At 26.8% G+C, this 20,506-nt stretch overlaps 1 protein-coding gene and 1 long non-coding RNA gene across 2 annotated transcripts; one reads left to right on the forward strand and one right to left on the reverse strand.

The window, feature by feature from the left end:
* Window positions 1–1,799: 1,799 nt before the first annotated feature.
* LOC135958782 (histone acetyltransferase type B catalytic subunit-like) lies at window positions 1,800–3,453 on the reverse strand. The gene is made up of 4 exons (XM_065509680.1): window positions 3,274–3,453; window positions 2,710–3,208; window positions 2,279–2,636; window positions 1,800–2,220 (listed from the first exon to the last, which is right to left on the reverse strand). The coding sequence occupies exons 1-4, from the start codon at window positions 3,338–3,340 to the stop codon at window positions 1,930–1,932; spliced, it is 1,215 nt and encodes a 404-aa protein (XP_065365752.1). The 5' UTR covers window positions 3,341–3,453; the 3' UTR covers window positions 1,800–1,929.
* A 2,777-nt stretch (window positions 3,454–6,230) lies between these two features.
* Window positions 6,231–6,719, forward strand: LOC135958935 (uncharacterized). The gene is made up of 2 exons (XR_010576477.1): window positions 6,231–6,348; window positions 6,419–6,719. It is a non-coding gene; the product is annotated as an uncharacterized LOC135958935 (long non-coding RNA).
* The last annotated feature ends 13,787 nt before the right edge of the window (window positions 6,720–20,506 follow it).

Here is a 20,506-nt window from a genome sequence, read left to right on the forward strand (position 1 = left end):
GCCCACTTTATGAAAATTTTAATTCTTTATGATAAGCATGAATATTTTGAGAAAGAGTGGGCGTGGCAGATTTTGAATTTTATTATTACCTTACACAATTTCCACTCTATGTAAAATTTCAAGTATATGGCATTAAAGTTTTTAGAATTATTGCTCTAAACACTTTACTTTCACAGAGCCCAGTAAAATTTTTGAAAAGTAGGTGTAATAAATAATGTGATAATCACCCCTATCGCGAATCAATATTTCACATGAAATATTTTCCCTTTTCCTTTTTTTTGTTCATCAACTTTGTTCACGTGAAAAAATTCCCCTTGTGAAATTTTTAGATGGAATTTTGTAAACAATAAACAGCTGCTACGAACAAAATCAACTATTGTGAATGTAAAGTTCATCGTGATATTCCCGATAGCAATTTTCCCTTCGAGGGAAATGGATATTTCATGGGAACAAAATTTCACATGTTATTGCCGATAGGGGTGAATATTTATTTCCACCCCTTGCCCCACCTACTTTACGAAAATTGTCATTCTTTATAATATCCATGATTATTTCAAGATCGAGTGGGCGTGGCAGATTTTTAATTTTATTATCACATTACTCAATTCTCACTCTACAACTATGACAAATTTCAAGGATATGGCTTTAAAGATTTCAGAATTACAGCGCTAACGACTTACCTTTTTTACAGAGCACAAAATATTTATGAAAATAATAATTCAAAAATGTTTAGGAGTAATAGGTGAACAGAAGTTTATAGCAAGTGAATTGTTTAATACATAATATATTCTAAAGCTTATAGCGTAAAAACTAATAGAAATATTAAAATAAAATTAATGTCAAATAATAGCTTTAAACCGCAGATTTAAATATAATAACGTTATAACCGTCCACTTCCACGCCCACATAGCTAAAAGTGGTTATAATCATTACTGACATAAATATCTCGAAAAATAGTAGGTGTGGCATAATTTTATGATTGCCATTAGATTTGCCACTTCCAAATTTGCAACCCTACAAATTTTCAGTTTAATAGCTTTTAAACTTTTGGAAATATTCCCTAAGTAGTAAATCTTTTGAAAAGTGGGCGTAATTGTCAGAAAAGCTTGCAAATTAGCTTGCAAATTATTAAGTTTCTTTGCTAATAACTTTAAAACAGGTAAAGATATCCAGACGAAAGAAAAAGCTCATAGTAGATTAAATGTTGCGCTATTTCCACCCGTTTCCTCGCCCACTTTATGAAAATTGTCATTATAAATATTTTGAGATAGTGTGCGTGGCAGATTTTTAATTTTTTTTAACACCTTACCAAATTCTTCCTCTTTTTTACTTAGTGTAGGGTATTATATGGTCGGGCTTGACCGACCATACTTTCTTACTTGTTTTTGATTGAAATTCACAAAGGAAAATCAAAAAAAAATTGAGGAAGTCGAAACCAAGGCGAATTCATATATATGAATTCGCCAAACAATCCTAAATAAAATTTTCTTATAAACGTTTTAAAATAAATTTAAATGCTAAAAATGTTTTTTTTTTAATTAAAAAAAATTTAGTTTAAATAAGAAGACTATGTATGCTTTAACATAAATATTAAAAACTTTTATCGGTGAACAAACTCCGGAAAGTTGATTTCAACAGACAACAGGTAATGCGTTATCTATAAAATTGCAGAATATACTTTATGTGTACGTAAAATCAAAATGTAGAAATTACAACGGAATGACAATCTTATATTTACCCTTGCCACTCATGGTGAAGGCTATAAAAACCCAAATAACATGCCCATTTGACAAAACCCGTTTTATTAGTACAATCACTAGTTTTTTATTTAAAATAATTTAAAAAATGAGTAAACAAACGAAAATTAAATGAAAAAAGGAAAAACGAAACATCATTATACAAATTAGACTAAAATAAAAAGAACTGCCTTTAAATTACTCGTAATTTCTCAATAACTTGTTGATATTCCTTTTCCACTTGTTCGTATTCCTCCTGTAACTGTTCAATGCGCAGTTTCAGATTGGGTAAGCGGGCCCGTAACCATTCAGTGTCCATTTTAGCCTTTTCCATTTTTTTAATATCACTTAATTGTTTGTGATACACAGCATTTAAACGTTTTTTCACATCCAAACGATAGGAGGTGTAATCATCCTTGTCGTGTATATTTATATAAAACAAGCGTAAAATTTCATAGACTTTACGGCACTGGCGGGGGTTTAACTACAAAAATTTGCAAATAATATAAAAATATATTGTGGTAAATTGTAGAAATATTTACTTTCAAAGCTTCTCTAGCCTCCTTGATCATTTCCTTGTTAAAACCCTTTTTAAGTTCCTCCTTTTGAAACGACTTCAGTTTCTTACACAAAGAGGCATCCACAAAATTACGCATACGTTGAAAATCATCCGAGGGATCTTCCACTGTTATGTCTATGACATTTTTCTGAGTTTGATAGAAATTATAAATGGTTTTTAGAAATTTGGTACCTACGCCCAACTTTTGGAAAGGTGGTAAAACCAACATTTGAGAAATTCTAGGACGTATATTTTGGGGATATGCATAATACTCATAGACGGTGGTGTAGCCCACAGTGGCAAAAGATACCTCACCATTATCATTTTTAAATTTTTCATAGCTGCAAAAAAACAAAACTTTATTTAAAGAAACTAAAATATAAATATTAAACTAAATATAAAATTTGTACATACCATATAAAATATGACCACTGTGGATCATCTACATCAATATAAGAAGCGGCATCCACAAACCATAATACAAATGTCTGCAAACGTGAGAAAAATTTCAAAAACGAAGGCTGTTTGTAGTTGGAATTGTAAAATTCAAACACTCTTTCTTTGCCATCATCTTCTTGCTTAAATTCAAAAAGTTTTTCACCAAAAGGCTGGAATTTGTCTGCCTTATCTAAAGTCTTTAGAAATTCATCCATATTTACAAAATAACAACCATCCGGCAGTTTTTCCGCTATCGTTGCCACCACATCATCAGCCTTAATATCTCCCTTAGACAATTCGTCCACCTTCTTGTCGTAATCTATACCCAAATAAATGTGCAACGGTCCGGCTGTGTACAGTATGCGTACTTTTAAGTCTTGATAGCCAAATATGCTTTCGGATTCGCCAAATATTTGATGGGCCATCAAGGGGTGAAAAGCTAATTCTTCATTTTCCAAATCCGACTTAGAACGTACTTTAACACAATGAAATGTATCCATTATTATCTATTAGTTTTCTAATTATTTGTGACAAACTTACTCAATTTGAATTCCACCACTTCTAAGGCATCCAATACTAAATCTTGGTATTCTTGTATCTGAGCCATGCTTCAAGTTTTTTGCAATTACTTTCCAATCGTTTGTTGCAAATCTTGACGCGCAAACAAATATTTTTCTCTTATTTCACTTAAAATTATATTGATATTTTTAACATTTATTTGAAATTTAGTTTTCTCTTTGTAATTTGTATTGTTTTAATTTGTTTTATTTAGGACTTTCGTTGTAGATTTAAAGACTTTTAACAAAGCAAGAAGACTCCATGAAAAATAAAACAAAATAATTATGCGAAAACATCTTCTTCCTTCAGGCATTCGCAGTGAATTGTTAGCAACAGAAGATGCCAGATGCTCAAGTGTTTTCTAGGGTTTCTGTTGAGTGGAAGTCAAGATATATTAATTATAAAGTGTGTCAAGATAGCAACGATATTCCATGGAATATTAAATTCTATGGCCCATAATCATAGTCAAACACTAAAGTCGGTTCTTTTTAAAAACAACTTTAAAATAAAAACCTGCTTTTTATTAATTTGCTACCATAGTCAAAATTAAAGTATGTTTTAAATTGAACCGACTTTAACTGGGTGCCACCGCAAATGTAGAAAATGTTTTCATACAATATACTAGGGTTCTATAAGTCGATTGTTCGAACAATCGACTATTTCCTGAAAAAAGTCGAAAAGTCGAAATCGACTTTTTGGTAGGAAAAAATAATCGATTATGTTATCTCAAAAGTCGAATAGTCGATAAAAGTCGAAAATAATCGACAAAAGTCGAAAAAAGTCGAATAGTCGATAAAAGTCGACTTTTTAGATTGTTTAAAAAAAATATTGCACTTGCATTTTTTGTAGTGTATGCTAATATATGTAAATAATAAATAAATAAATGTTTAAAAAATAAAGCTTTTTTCTACACAAAATTCTTACAACATTATTCTAACTATTGTCGCCTTGATAAATTTAATTTTTATTGCTAAACATTACAAAAGGCGCATCAATAAATGTAGAAACCATGTATTTTTTACAAGAAATGGTAAAAAGTCGAAAATAGTCGGAAAGTCGAAAATAGTCGAAAAGTCGATTAACTAAAAAGTCGAAAGTTCGAAAAGTCGACTTTTCATAAACTACCAAAAGTCGAAAGTTCGAAAAGTCGACTTTTTAAAAAACGGAAAAAGTCGAAAGGTCGAAGAGTCGACTTTTTGTTTCAGCTATAGAACCCTACAATATACAACAAAAAACAGACAAGTGGCAACGCTGAACAGCTTACATACAAAATATAAAAAAAAATTAAAAAAAAAAAAAAACTTAAACATTTTTTACTTTGTGACCAAGGCGAATTTATACAAGGTGGTGTCAGTTCTACAAAAACAACGATTGGTCTTAACAAATGTCAAAAAAACAAAATGAAAAATTTAACAAATAAGTATTTAAACTTAATATAGTGTAGATAATTGAATAGTGCGGGCTTTACTTATATATGTAAACAATAAATATTTTGTTAATATGCTTAGAATATGTAGATATTTAAATATAAAAACAAGCTTTGACAGTTGTTAGAACCAAAAAGCGAAAAAAAAAATTATCAGCTGTTTCACTGACTCCACCTTGTATAAATTCGCCTTGTTTGTGACGAACTTTTTTACTCGGCGAAGAACAGCTGATGCTGTTGTTAAACGAGTTAAAAACAACTTCAGCTAGAGTTTCGCCCGACCTGTGTTTCGAAAATAAAGATTATTCACTAAAATGAAGAAATTTCAAAATAAAAATGTTCGAGAAAACAACGAAAATTTCAAAAAATTTGAATCCTCTATAACTTGTCGATAATACGTTTTTTTCGTTAAAATTTCGAAACAAAAATGTTCGAGAAATTATCTATGCTTCAAAATTTCTCGAAGGTTCGTTTTTTAAAAAAAGCTTCGCTAAATTGACGCCAACGATTTGTTAATGATACTGTGATCTTGTTTTTAGCAAAGTACTTTTTTCTGATGCTTAGAAACCAAAAAAAATATATTTTGTCTTTGCAAAGGCTCGAAAGTGATATTGCGACCAAAGTAAATTAATAAAGTAGCGACAGTACTACAACAAATACAACATTTACAAAAACCACAAGCAGTTTTGTTTTTGGTTTAAGGTCTGAGCTGTCAAAGTTGCCTGTTGTTGTTTTTGCTTTTGGGCTTGTTGTATTTTTCGCCACAACAACCACAAGTGAAATGACAGTTCAGACCAAAGTAAAAAAAATAGTCAGCTGTTCTACTGAGTCTACTTTATTAATTTACTTTGATTGCGACTGTATGTTTAACGAAAGAAAATAAATGCATTTTTTATGAAAAAACAAAGTAACGGCATTTTTTTTGTGCAACCAAAAGCACAAAGCAGAAAACAATATTAGTTTTAAATCGGAGTCATTGTAAACGGATTGAATTAAAATCGAAAGTGTGAAAAAATAAATTAAAAAAGTTAATAAATATAACAAATACCTATAAAGTGAAAATAAATTCAATTAAATGGTAAGAAAATGGACAGAAAGAATAGAAAATATATTTCTGAAGCAAAACATGTCATAAATACAACTAATGTGATTGCAAGTGATGTGGTTAATAATTTAATATGTTTTAATGACAGTACGAACAATTTTGTTAACAATAATAGTGTGGAGTCTCAACTAAATATTGAAGTCCTTAAAAAAGTTATTCCTCACTGTTGAAGTTATTTCCATAAGAAGCGAGGTTTCAACAGTGAGGAATAACGGTATATGGGGATGTATGCTGTAGTGAATATGTTGTTCCACATATACCTTTCGAGACTATCCAGAAGTACAACGAATTTACCAGCATGTTGGAAAAGGAAGAGACTTTTAAACAATTTGTAAGTTAACACTTACAAATTTAATTTATGTACTATAATTTTATTATCAATAAGTATTTTTTTTTATTAAGGTTAAAGAACTTTCCTTGTCGCCAGAAAAAATGTTTTCCGACAACCTTGCGGAGCAGTTTTCGTGGAGAGGAACTAACACTATGCAATGCATTCGTGGATGCCGTATAACTTTGGCTATTCGACGTAAGTCTATTTTTAAATTGATTAATATATAAATGTTAATATATAAATATTTTTCGAATAATATAATTAGATGCTTTTAAGAACAAATTTGCCCTGGAAGACGAGGATTTTGATAAAATAACTCAAAAGCATTTCCAGTACGCCCATGACAGGCTGACAAAATGTTCCAAATACGCTTCCAAAAAAACAAAACATGACAACGAGCAGCTACCACCTTAAACGTATACTATTTATAAATAAATATTATTAAACTAACACTATTTACTAATAAATTTATGTATGCATTTATTAATTTATTTTTTATTATAAGATATTTTTACATAAAATGTAATGAATAAATATGAAATTAATTGTTAAGTTTTTTAAAGTAATACTAGAAATAGCGTTTTTTATGGGAATAAAATGGAATTGAAACAAAATATTCATTCTCGAAGTATTGCTATCGCATTACCAACGAATCTTTAGCAATATCGAATGTAAACTGTTAACAATATCTCTGGCGAATGTATCTCGATATCGTTAAATATATCATTTACGAACACGATTGCAATATCAATAAAAAACATTTTATAAACTTTTCTCAATATCGAGATAGGAACTTAAAAGATGTTTTTTTTAATTCATAATTAATATTGCTAAATACTCGCTATTGATATCGTAAGCGAAACTCCGAGATCGAAAGATTTGCTGCCACAAACTGAGCGACAGGTGAGCTCTAGGAGCACATTCTCTTGTCGCTTTCGATAGCCGTTTTCGAATGTTTTACCCGAGAAATTATTGAGAAAACTTCGATGGTGATTTCATTATCGATAGCCGTGGTCAAGTGGGAGTGATGTTCAAAAATAAAAATGAAGATGTATTGGTGAGAGAGCTACCCAGCAAACATAATGTCAAACACTTAAAATAATAACAAAATGAAGAAAGTTTAGATTTAGAATTTTTGTCAAATAAAACCAATTTATCAAATGAATGTAATTTAAATTTTAAGGAAATGAAAAAATATACATTGTAAGTCCGAAATTCTCATAAATTTTGTATTTATTTTTGACTTTGTTTTATTGTGTTCAATTGTAATTGAAACGCGTGTGTTTGCTATGCTTCAAACAAAAACAACCAACAACAATGCTTATTATATTTCTGAAAAAAATTGCGATAGTCCATCACATGTGGTTTCTTGGCATTCTCAGCGATGAATGAACAAAAGTTTTTAAAAGAGCATAACAAATGTGTGTAAATTTTTCAAACAATTGTTGTATGGCGTGAACATTGCTGATTTAGAGTCGACTTCAGCGTCAGAAGTATACTTTAACTTGTCTATGATAGACCTAAAGTCCACTTTTAAGTAAAGTCGAGTTTAATTCTCTTAAAATGTACTTTATTTTTGACTATGATTATGGGAATATATATTTGTGGCCACTCTGGAGGAAGTCAATTATCTTTGAAATGGACCAGCAAATTTTTTGCACGGAACACTTTTTAATCCGTGGCACTGCCCACGTTCCATGAAATTTTAATTTTCGTTTTTGTAAATTCCCATAAAATTTTTCATTTCCGGCCTTACTAAATATCGTTGCTTTCGTTTCTTTCAATGTTTTTTCCTCATTTAGTTGACATTATTTTGTGCATGTTGTTCACATTTTTTTTCTGGTGTGATCTTTTATTATACCCTTCAGCTTCGTGAGAAGGGTATATATAAGTTTGTCATTCCGTTTGTAATTTCTACATTTTTCATTTCCGACCCTATAAAGTATATATATTCTGGATCCTTATAGATAGCGGAGTCGATTAAGCCATGTCCGTCTGTCTGTCTGTCCGTCTGTCTGTCTGTTGAAATCAGTTTTCTGAAGACCCCAGATATCTTCGGGATCCAAATCTTCAATAATTCGGTCAGACATGCTTTCGAGAATTTTGCTATTTAAAATCAGCAAAATCGGTCCACAAATGGCTGAGATATGAGGAAAAAACCAAGACAACCTCTATTTTTGACCTATTTTTTACCTATATCTGGATTACTAAGACATTAATATAGACAATATGGATATCTAATGATAGATATTTCAAAGACATTTGCAACGACGTATATAAGACCATAGTAAGTTGGACCTACAATGGGTCAAAATCGGAAAAAAAAATTTTGAACCCGAATTTTTTTTAAAAAAAAAAATTGAAAAAAAAAAAAAAAATTTTTAAATTTAAAAAAAGAAAATTTTTTAAAAAAAAAATTTTAAATTTAAAAAAAAAAAAATAATTAAATTTAAAATAACAATCGAAAAATTTTTTTTTTCAAAAATTTCAAAAAACAACTGGAAAAAAAATTAAATTTTGTTTACCTAAAAATATTTAAAATTTTGAAGTATAATTTGGTGAAGGGTATATAAGATTCGGCACAGCCGAATATAGCACTCTTACTTGTTTTTCTCTTTCTTTGTACTTGTATTTACAGACTATTGTTATTATTTTTTTAAAGTTTCTTTTCTTATTGGATTTTTTTTTTTATAATTCAGTTTTTTTCGCACTTTTATGATTATGTGAAATTTGTTGATTTTCTTTATAAAATCACATAAAATTTGGGTTAAGAGTTTAAAGTTTGTGGTACAAAGTACAATAGAAGTAATAAAAATATTGGGTATTGAGTTTAATTAAGGTATTAAGTTATTAAAGTTTTATGGCTTTCAGATAACTCAGAAAAAAGTAAAAACATGAAATGTTTTCAATTTTAATTGATTATGGAGATAAAATCAAAAACAAAGCAAGAATTGGGAAAACTTATTAAAACATTTATTTTAAAGAATTCGGGCACAGAACTGGTTTTGTACGAAAAAGAGTTCTTCAGAACAATTCAGAATGTTTTCTGAACTGAAACAACATTTTAAACAATATGAGAACTTTAAAAAACTAACAATGAATGTCATAAATATTAAATGAGTTTAAATTAGTATTTATGCTCGTTAAATATCGACAGCTATACAAAAAAAAAGAACAACTAAAAATCCAATTTTTTATAATTTATGAAAACAAATTGTATGCTTAGATATTTTCCACACTGTATGTGCATTTTGTTACCCCCACAAAACAATGTATAGCTTCAATTTTACAAACTACACATAAACACACTATAAATAAACTAATTATTATTATTTTTAATTGTAATTGTAATTTAAACAACACAAACCCATAAATAAATAATACACTTAAGAAAATGATTTATGAACTACAAACTATTACATGATTTAACAACAATAGCAGATTTAAATATAATAACGTTATAACCGTCCACTTCCACGCCCACATAGCTAAAAGTGGTTATAATCATTACTGACATAAATATCTTGAAAAATAGTAGGTGTGGCATAATTTTATGATTGCCATTACATTTGCCACTTCCAAATTTACAACCCTACAAATTTTCAGTTTAATAGCTTTTAAACTTTTGGAAATATTCCCTAAGTAGTAAATCTTTTGAAAAGTGGGCGTAATAAATACATAGTTTGCAAATTATTAAGTTTCTTTGCTAATAACTTTAAAACAGGTAAAGATATCCAGACGAAAGAAAAGCTCATAGAAGATTAAATTTTGCGCTATTCAATGAAAATATTTATTTCCACCCCTTTCCACGCCCACTTTATGAAAATTGTCATTCTTTATAATAAGCATAAATATTTTGAGATGGAGTGGGCGTGGCAGATTTTTAATTTTTTTAACACCTTACCAAATTCTTCATCTACAACTACGACAAATTGCAAGCATATGGCTTTTTAGATTTCAGAGTTATAGCGCTAAACACTTTACCTTCACAGAACCCAATAAATTTATGAAATTAATTTAATTCAAACATTTGCAGTAAATATTAATAGGTGAACAGAAGTTTGTAGCAAGTAAATTGTTTAATACAAATATTATAAAGCTTATAACTCGACAACTAATGGATAGCTTTAAATTGAATAACTTCATAACCGCCCTCTGTCACGCCTACTTAGCAAGAAGTGACTACATTCGCTTTTAACCTGTGACTGGAATAAATATAACTACCCCAGAATTCTTTCAATCGTTTCAACTTTAAGACATTCTGAGACGTATAGCAAACAGCAAATGGTTTAAATTCATGTGTATCAACTTTTCATGTCTTCAGATTTCAGACACATGTGCAGTTTCCATGCCAAAAATCTATGAATTATTCTGCAAATTGTTCGCCGGTTTTAGCCCCGAAGGACTGTCTGAAGTAATGCCTAATGCCAAATCTGAAGTAATGCCTAGGCGGAAAGAGATTTGTCTCCAAAGATGAAATCAATTCTTATACAAAAATTGCAGAAAAGTTTTACAAAGTGTGTAGAGCTCAAAGGAGACTATGTTGAAAAATAAAATGATTTTTTATCCAAAATCTTGTGTTTCATTCAAAAAGTCGCGGAGTTATTGAGCTGGCCTCGTAACTGATAACAACAATATGGCCGCTAACAACCTTCAAAGTTCGAAAGTCCCTATTGTAAGACCTTTGTACAAAATATGATTTAACAAATATTGTTACGAAATTGTATTTGAATTCAAACATAACGGTTTCTAATGTCTGATTTAAATTTGCATCATGTTTCTTTGTGGACAATGTTGTTTACCGGCCAATTAACAGCAGTTAACATAACTGTGGACATTAACATAACTCTGTATATTGTTAACATTGCTTACATTGCAAAGCTTTGAGTTGATCATTGTAGAAATATAATTTTCAAGAAGCACCGATAGATGTTGCTGGAAACATCTGGTTGGTAATGTATGGTATATAAGGTGGTCGCGAGAATATCAACGAGTTAGTCTAAAGAAAAATTAACTGCCTTACAGTGTGCTGTATAAGTTCTGTGCATTAAAAGAGAGTGGCTAAAAAAATTGTTGTATAAATTTAAAGAAATAAAGAGATGTTACAAAATTTAAACTACTAAACTGCTTTTATTTGCGATGAAAAGAATACGGTTTATTTAAAGGAAATAAACCAATATATAATATATATAAGATTTCAAATTTACCTGTATTTGTATTTCTTGTTAACCTGCCTTGAAAAATTGTATTTTTAAATAATAAAAACCAAAAAAAGTTTCTAAAAATAAACACTCAAATATATTTTTAAAATTGATATCCACTTAAAAATATATTTAAACAAATAATAATAATAAAATATTGAGAAAAATATCTAATAATTATAATTAAAATTGATAAATGAAACTTTAAATAAATTTGTTTGTTTTTTTTTTTGTTTTTTAAATAATTTTTAAATGATTTTTATTAAAGATTTTTCATTTAAGTTGGTTTTTTTTTGTTGGTTTTTGTTTTTTTTTAGTTTTACACATTTATAATTTTTATGCATACATACATTTAAGGATACAATATAATAATATTAATAATAATACATAATTATATAATTAATATTAATATATTTATATATATATATATATATGTATTTAATATAGTAATAATAATAATAATAATATAATATAGAGCTATTATATGTACTTGTTTGTAAACTTATGGGCTAAAAAAACAGACACATTTATAAGATTTATTTAGTTTATTGATTTTTTTTAATTATTTATTTATTTATTTTTTTTTATAATTTTTCAATTTTTTTTAGAGTTTTCTTTTGTAAACATTTATGAAAAACAAAAACAAATCATTGGTTTTGTTTTTCGTTTCTTTTTTTTAATATTTTTTTTCTTTTGTTTTTTAGTTAAAAAATGTTTCTAAAAATTTTGGTTGGTTTGGGGATATTTATTGTTTGTTGGTTTTTGTTTTAGTATTTTTCTTTTTTTTAAATTTATTATTATTTTTACAGTTTAAAGTTGACTGTATCGAGTAGTTTTTATTTTATTTTTCTTGAAGATTTTAGTTGATTTTTTTTTAATATTTCTTTTGTTTTTTTTGTTATTATTTTTAATAATACTGAAAATACGACTAGACATTTATATAAATATATAAGATTTTTTGTTTTGTTTTATTTTATTTTTAATTACTTGTCTCAATTTTACTTTAATTTTACCGTTGGGGTTCAATTTCACTTCATTTTAAATGTATCCTTTTTTCTTTTGTTTAAAAAATTGTGTTTTTGTTTTCTTCCATTAAAATTTATATTATTGCGTTGAATCTTTAAAAGAAAACTAACTTAAAATATTAATAAATCTTATATATGGCTTTAAAAAAATCAAAAACAAAATAAAAAATTATGTTTTCTTGCAAATAACAGCCACCAAACCAATGAGTGAGAGAGTGAGTGACATTTCAATTTATTGTTCTAATTAAAAACGTTTTTATATTTTATTATTTCAGTTTTATCATCCAATAAATTCTTTAACCAGGAATCTGTTCCAAATTTTGTTTATATGTATTATTTCCTTAAAAGTTCAGTTCGAACATTTTCCTGTTTTAAAAATCTAATATTTTCTACGCGTTTATTTTAAAAATCAAATGGATTTACAATAAAATGTACATATGTCATAATAAGTATGCTAGTGTTATATAAACATTAAAAATTCGTAGCATACTTATGGCTTCAACAATTTCTAATACATAATATAAACAAAACTATTTTGTAATTCACTTTTTTAAATATCCTTAAAGTATGCTACTTATTTTAGTATTATTAGATATGATAACACTACTACAGCAAATAAATAAAACTGGTCTTTCCGTAACGGTTTGTTATTTTAAATATTAAAAATAAAAATTAAATAAGAATAAGAATAAAATTCTCAAACTGAAAAAGAAAAATAATATTAAATTTACTCTCATATTCCCAAAAATATGTTAAAACTGGTTGAAAATCTTAATTCTTACAAAGAAACTGCTTAAACAATTTAGGATTACTTTAGGCATTTATAGCTTCCAGATTGCTCAATACTTTTAGTACTTCCTAAACTTTGAGAAACATTTTGCTTTTATAAACATGTGATTTTTTACCTAGAAATAATCTTAGCTTAAATGCTTCTTTACGAGAATATTTACTAGAGTCTGAACTGAAGCTATAAAAATTATCAGTAGTAATTTACCGATAATCTTTGCACATAAAAACCTTACTGACTGCCAGAGCTTCAAATTAATTAATTCAATTTGAGCTTTAAAATATTAGCCATTTATTTCATTAAACCATTATCAAAAAACTTTCAAAGGCTTTTTCGAATAAAATTGATTAGTAATGAAATTAATACACAATATTTCAATCATTCAAAAAACAAGCATCATTCAAATAATTTTATTTGAATAGAGTTAATTCGTAATGAAATTAATACATAAACGAATTTATTCATATATTGAATTATAAACTTATTGTTAATTTAGATATACATAATCGAAATTGAATACAATTGGGGGAATCAAACGGTCTCCTATTAGGTCGTATTGTCATAATGTCATAAAATATTTTTTTAGTTTAAATAAATTTTTGTTGTGTTTCAAACAAAAAAGTTATAAGCTAATAAGACTTTTAGAACTATGTTTATTGGTTTGTCATAAAATTACACTTTTTTTGTTTGCAGCACAACAAGAATTTGTTTAAACTAAAAAAATATTTTACGACATTATGACAATACGACCTAATAGCAGACCGTTTGAATCCCCCAAATATTTTTAGTTTTAATCAATTACAAAATATATAAGAAATGTATCTAAAGTTGATTTGTAGATTTGAATTATAGAAACATTTAATGATTCAATACATTTTATTAAGCCAATTTGTAATGGTTTTGAATTAAAAAAAGAATTAATTATTCGAATGAAATAATACGAATAAAATTAATCGTATAAAATAAATTGACAAATATTATTCGAATAATTAAACGCTTACTATTATTCGAATATAACGAAATGAATAATACTATCCGAATAAAAATTTTAACTAAAATTAAATGAATATTACTCGAATAATATTTTTTTATAATTCTATCGAACATGTTTTTTTAATAATATGCGATAAATATTATTCGAATAAAATTATTTGCTTGAAAAATAAATTAACATATTTTCTGTCTGCCCATCCACATACATATATGAATGAATATAATTAATCAATGAAATAAATTCGTTCATGAACAGAATCGATCACTTTAACGTTTCACACAACCTGCGTCCGAATTAGATATCGAGTAAAATTTATCCTAATTTTCTTATTAAAGATTATATCATTCGAGCAAGAATTTAGTACATTTTCGATTCAAAATCATTATTCCATCACGAATGCGGTCAGGCATGTCATGGATATCGAAACGAATTGAACACAAATAAGGATGAGATGTATAGGGTGTTTTTTTAGACGTATAGAACTTCCGATAGGGATAACTGTAAAAGTAGCTGTCATACTAATGAAGTGTGTTTGATTTTTATTCCTCTATACTTTGCAAATCACCATGCCACGAATTGTGGAAATTTATTTCCAAAATTCGCGATCTATTCGCCAAACTTATAGAGCACTTCGTCTATTCAAATCCTCTTCAGCGATGAGGCTTGACGGTTAAGTAAACAAACAGAATTGTCGTTTTTGGAGAGAACACAATCCTCATAAGACTCTTGAGATTCCATTACATCTCGAAAAATCACTCTTTAGTGTGGTTTACATGCCGAAGTAAAAGATCGGCCAGGCCAAGAATTGGAGTGTAAAACTCAAGCAGCAAATTTTAAAATGTTTGCAAAAGCAGGGAAATTGGGTACCATAGGAATTGAAGCTGAGATACCTTGAAAAGAAAATCTTTTTAGCACCGATTTATTACTTGCGATGAAAAATGGATCCATTACGATAATGTGAAGCCCGGCCTATCAGCCGAATCGACACCAAAACCAAGTATGGCGCTGTATTTTGTGAAAGCAAAGGATTCTATCTATTATGAGCGAAAATTGGCCGAAACGCCCAGAATATGCGGCCAGGCATGAAACCGTAATATTACATCATGACAATGCTTGACCACATGTTGCAATACCTGCTTTATAGTTCAGACCGTGCCCCGTCCGCCCGACTACTATTTGTTTCGAACGCTCTCTCTGGGATACACTTCACTTTGGAACAGACTATCCTATATTGGCTTGATTCGTTCTTGACCTCAAAAGATTAGAATTTTTTTTTTTTTGACTCGAAATCCATATGTTGTCAGAAAGATGGGAAAAGGTCATTGATTACAATACTTGGAATCAATTTATATTGTACAAATGTTTCAAAATAAAAGCTAAAAATTTTGGAAAATCCCTCATAATTTATATCACATTTCATGTCTTTAGTATTGAAATCCCTGAAAATCCCATATCCTTTCAAATCGATCGATTTTCATCACATGTCCCGTTCGACCCTAACCCTAGTCTACCCAGTTTCTGGCTTTTTTGAAAGGTATCATCTTTAAATGAATAATTAGGAGTAACGTAAAAAAAGACAATGAAACCGTGAGCTTTGATTTAAACAATCAAGGGACTTGAACAAATCCTAATTTAAACTGAAATTGCCAAACTTTTCAAATTGTCCCAGATTTTATATAAAATTATTTAGAGAATTTCAAAAAACATTGCAGTTTTATAATTAAATTTTATAATAAACATACATATATTTCAATACATTTAAAAAAAAAGTGTGAGAATTTAAAAATAAACTTTGTTATAACCTAAGAAATTAAAATATTCAAATAAAAATCAAAATTATATTAAAAAAAGGAATAATAAAAATAAAAAATATTTTAAATTACAACATAAATCACTGGTTTTATATTATAGTTATTGATTGTTTTTTTTTATTATTATTTTGTAGCAGTACTCAGAATTATTGTTAATTTTGTGGGTGTTTTTTTAAAGTTTTATAATAATTTATCAAAACTACTACAGTTTACATTAAAAATTTCTTATTAATTTCTTTTATAAACATAAAAATTAAGCTAATTTTTATTGTGTTATTATTATTATAATTCTTATTATTTTTTATTTATTTATTTATATATAAGGTACATTTTAAAAAAGATTGTTTATAATTTATTAAAATAATAATTAAAATCATATTTTTGTTAAACAAAAAATTAAGAAAGAATAAAGAATTTTTTAATTTTTATCAATTATTTTATTGGTTGTTTTTTTTATTTTTTTTGTTTTGTTTTTTTGTTTTATTTAAATTACACATACATTTATAGAAATATAATTTGTTGTTTTGTTTTATTTTGTTTTAAATACATATGATGTTTTGTTGTTGTTGGTTTATATTAAAATTATTTTGTATAGTGTTAGCATTGATATACTTTCATTTTTATTATGAATATTTTTTTTTTTTTGAATTTTCTTTATTATTATGGTATTATTATGTTTTATTTATAATTTAGTTTTTTTTTTTTTATTTAGTATAAAATAAATACAAAAATTATTTAAAAATATAAATAGTGTAAAAAAAATGATAAAATATTATTTATTATTAAAGTTAAAATATATTTATAAAAAAAATAATTAAAAATAAAAATAAGATTTTAAAGATTTTTTACAGAAAGTGTAGACAGAGTAGAGTAGAGTAGTTTACAGTAGAATAGTGTAGAGAGTATGATAATAATTTGAACTTGTTTTATTTTTTATTTTTTTATTTTTAATTACTTTTTTCTTTGTGCAATTCGAGAAAAGAAATATAAGTAAGTAAGTATATGGTTTAAAAAACATGTTTTTAATTAATTAATTAATTATTTCTTTTATACAATTTCTTGTTATTTAAATATATCTTTTTTATGGTTTTAATAAATGTGTGCGCAGTCGTTTTATTTTAAAAAATATCTTTATCATTTTGTCAATAGAGTTTCTTTGTATTGTATTGTATTAGAAATAGTTTTTAAATCACAATATTTGTTTTTAAAAATATTTATATTAATATATAAGTAAAATAAAAAATTAAATTAAAAAAAATAAAATTTTAAGAAATAATTTTATTGAAATAACTGCCGCTTAATTTCTCTCATTAGACAAGCAGAAAGAAAGAAAAAAATAAAACAGTTCTGTCTTAAAATAAGTTTTTTACTACGAATATAATTCGTATCTTTGGTATAAAATAAGAAAATAGAAAATAGAAAAGGAAATAAAAGTAGTAATGATATTTTTGTTTAAATTGTAAAAGTAGAAAAAAATTGGTTTTTCACAGTTATTTTTTGTTTGTTTGTTTTTCTTTTAAGTAGTTTACATTAAAATAAATACAATATTTGTTTAAGAGATTTGTTTTTTCTTTTCATTAGTTCTTAAAAGTAAATACATATGTATATAAAATTGAAATAATAAAATAAAATAAAAAAAATAATTATAATATTCGTAGCAGCCTATTTTTCCTTTTTTTTATTGTTTGTTCTTGCCTTTTTATTATTTCTTAATCTGTGCGTATGATTTTCTTTAAAATTTTCTTAAATTTGTGGCGTCTATTTTGGTTTTTTGGTTTTTTTTTTGTTAATATTTAAAATATTGTTGCCAGATGAATGTTAAGCCTGCCAGATTTGAAAGAATATTATAAAAATTATAAGAAAATGTTTTGAAATAAGAAAAAAATGTTGGACATTTCACCACATGGACTCAAAATACAACTAGAATTTCTACTTCCTACAACAAATTGCTAATAGTTTACTTATTCATAAACTCAACATTAAATTTCTCTACATTAATAGTAATAGCTTATGGAAATCCTCAATTTGCAATTTGAAACGAAAAGAAATTGAAAAATTTCCAAAAAAAAATTTAAAAATTTCCCAAAAAATTTCCTTCGTTTCAAAACTTTTCAGTTTACAAAATTATGGTTGAAGTCTAGATACGTTTGTAAAAGTAGTATTATCACTGATCATGATGTAATAAGTAAGGTGAGAGCGTTTCTACAGCAAACACAATACTTCTTGCTGACAAGTGCATAGGTTTTGTCAAAATTGAATTTGTCAAATAAAAAATAAACAAATTTTATTTTTGCCTATTAACTAAAAAACGGCCGTTAAATTTTAATTATTTTTGAAAAAGAACAACGGTTTAATAGAGCTTTATCCAAATTTCCTTTTATGAAATCTTTTTATTCAAATTTTCTTCATGTTTTTTTATTTAAAATTTTTTTTCTTTGAAAATAAAATTTATAATTTTTTCAAAATAAATTCAGTTTGACAAAACACAAGCACTTTCAAAATAGATAAATAAAAATCAGCTGTGTTGTTGATTTCACCTTACTTAGTGCATCCTGATCACTGATTTAAAAAACGACCGATTTTCAAAAACGAATAATTGAAAAATTTATGTTCTACAAATCGCACGATTTTGTACATTAAAACAGGTTTGTGTACTCGAAAGTAAAACGAGTAAATCATGTGGATTCGATTTACAGAACACCAAATCATGTGAATTCCTTATAAAATCGGATTCGATTTACAGGAATGTCAATCAGAAAATCGATTTTGAAAACAAATTGTTTTGAAACCGAAAAAGGTTTTGATGAATTTATAACTTTTGTTTGGGTGTAGTTTATATAAGGAAATAATAATCTACTTAAAATTTTATGAAACACATCACACTCTTTCAAATCGATCCTTTTGAAACCTATAGATTTCCTTCATTCGTTTTAATAACGAAAACGTAAAATTCACTTTACAGAAACTAATTTTTAACAATATTAATGCTTTTTTCATAACATAAAATAAATGTCGGGACAACCAGTGTGTGAATACCTGTAAGGAAACTAAAGCACTCGTTGCCCAGAGTTTATTTTGTCATGAATACGGCTGTAAGTGATTTATTGTATCGAAAATGAGATGCGCCTTTTCTCTAAAAAAAATTGAGCTGATTACAATTGAATTAAAATTTTAGTTGTATTTTCGTCACTGTTTTTCTTATGCTAAACATTTTAGTTTATAAAAAAAAATATTTCTTTTTGTTCATTATTTTAATCCTAACTTTTAGTCCTCATGATGACAAATTAAACTACGATTTAAAACAAATGAATACATTCATAGAGAAATATACATAGAGCGACAACTCTGCTGTCAAAGAGATAAGTCTGCTGTCAAAAACCTAAGTGGTGAGAAAGAATGTTTTATTAACAAAAAAATCCATATGAAAGCATATTGAGCATTTTTTCTCTGTTTAAGTTTTTTCGAGTTTCCGATTTATGTGTATTTTCTACAAATACATTTGTAACCCTTTGAAGGTCGAAAGCAAAATTAATTGCAATTTTATTTAAGAAGTTTCCAATTGCATATAAAACACAAATATCAAGCCTGTAACACATTTTGTTCGGAATGGTTTCAATTCCCTAGTTACAATACCGATTGAATTCATTTTAGGTTCTTCAGATTCCGTGCAATTTATTAATTCCAAAAATATTTAATTTCTTAATTTCGGATTTTAATTTGAATAGCGTTTTTTAAATTAAAGCAAATGTGAAGGTTTTGCTACAGAAACTGATTTAGAATTTTAGAAAACAAATAATTACAAAGATATAACAATTCCACTTTGAAAACTGAAATTGGTTTCATTCCGAAAGAAATTTTCGTTTTACTTTTTCTGAAGAAGCAAAAAAACGGAATTAATTTCACTTTCTATAGGAATGGAATTCTGTGTATGTGTTCATATAATTAGAAAATTCTGAAATAAAATTAGAAATTTTTGAATCAGTGAAAAGCAATTGGTAATTGGTGATACAAATGGTTGTGTTTTAGTACATTTGAACTAGTTCGCTCACTCAAATCAGCAGGACTGACTTTTGAAATAGTTTTTTATTCTATGAAGAGATCAAATAAATGAAAATCAAATAAATCTAAATCAAAAAAGATCATATAGGGCAGTGGTGGTTGGCACAAACATATCGCAGTAATGTCGCATTAAACAATTCTGATTCCGATAAATTTAAAAAGCTTCGCTAACATTCATGTTATGTTCAGCTGAATGGAAGAATAGTTGCGATCGGAACCGATTAGGTTATGTCACAATTGAAAGATGTTGAATTTTAATGATTAATATTTTAAACTGTTTTGATAAAATTAAAATGTTATTAATGATTTAATGAACAAAATGAACTATTTTTCCATTTCTATAGAACATACTTAGAAGCCCAAGAGTTTCAAACAATTAAAGAAGTTAAGATTTTAAAATTGAAATTATTATTAAATATAGAGATATAAAACAGGCTTCTAGGTAATTTCTATAATTTTTTAATTAATAAGAAAGA

This window comes from Calliphora vicina, chromosome 4 (genome assembly GCF_958450345.1).
Source record: "Calliphora vicina chromosome 4, idCalVici1.1, whole genome shotgun sequence".
Classification (NCBI taxonomy): Eukaryota; Metazoa; Arthropoda; class Insecta; order Diptera; family Calliphoridae; genus Calliphora; species Calliphora vicina.

Excerpts from the sequence above, each read along its gene's own strand:
- LOC135958782 (XM_065509680.1), bottom strand. The coding sequence starts at position 3,340 with ATGGCTCAGATACAAGAATACCAAGATTTAGTATTGGATGCCTTAGAA. Across the intron at positions 3,209-3,273 it reads AGTGGTGGAATTCAAATTGA|TACGTTCTAAGTCGGATTTG; the intron begins GTAAGTTTGTCA and ends ATTGTGTTAAAG. Across the intron at positions 2,637-2,709 it reads CAGTGGTCATATTTTATATG|CTATGAAAAATTTAAAAATG; the intron begins GTATGTACAAAT and ends GTTTTTTTGCAG.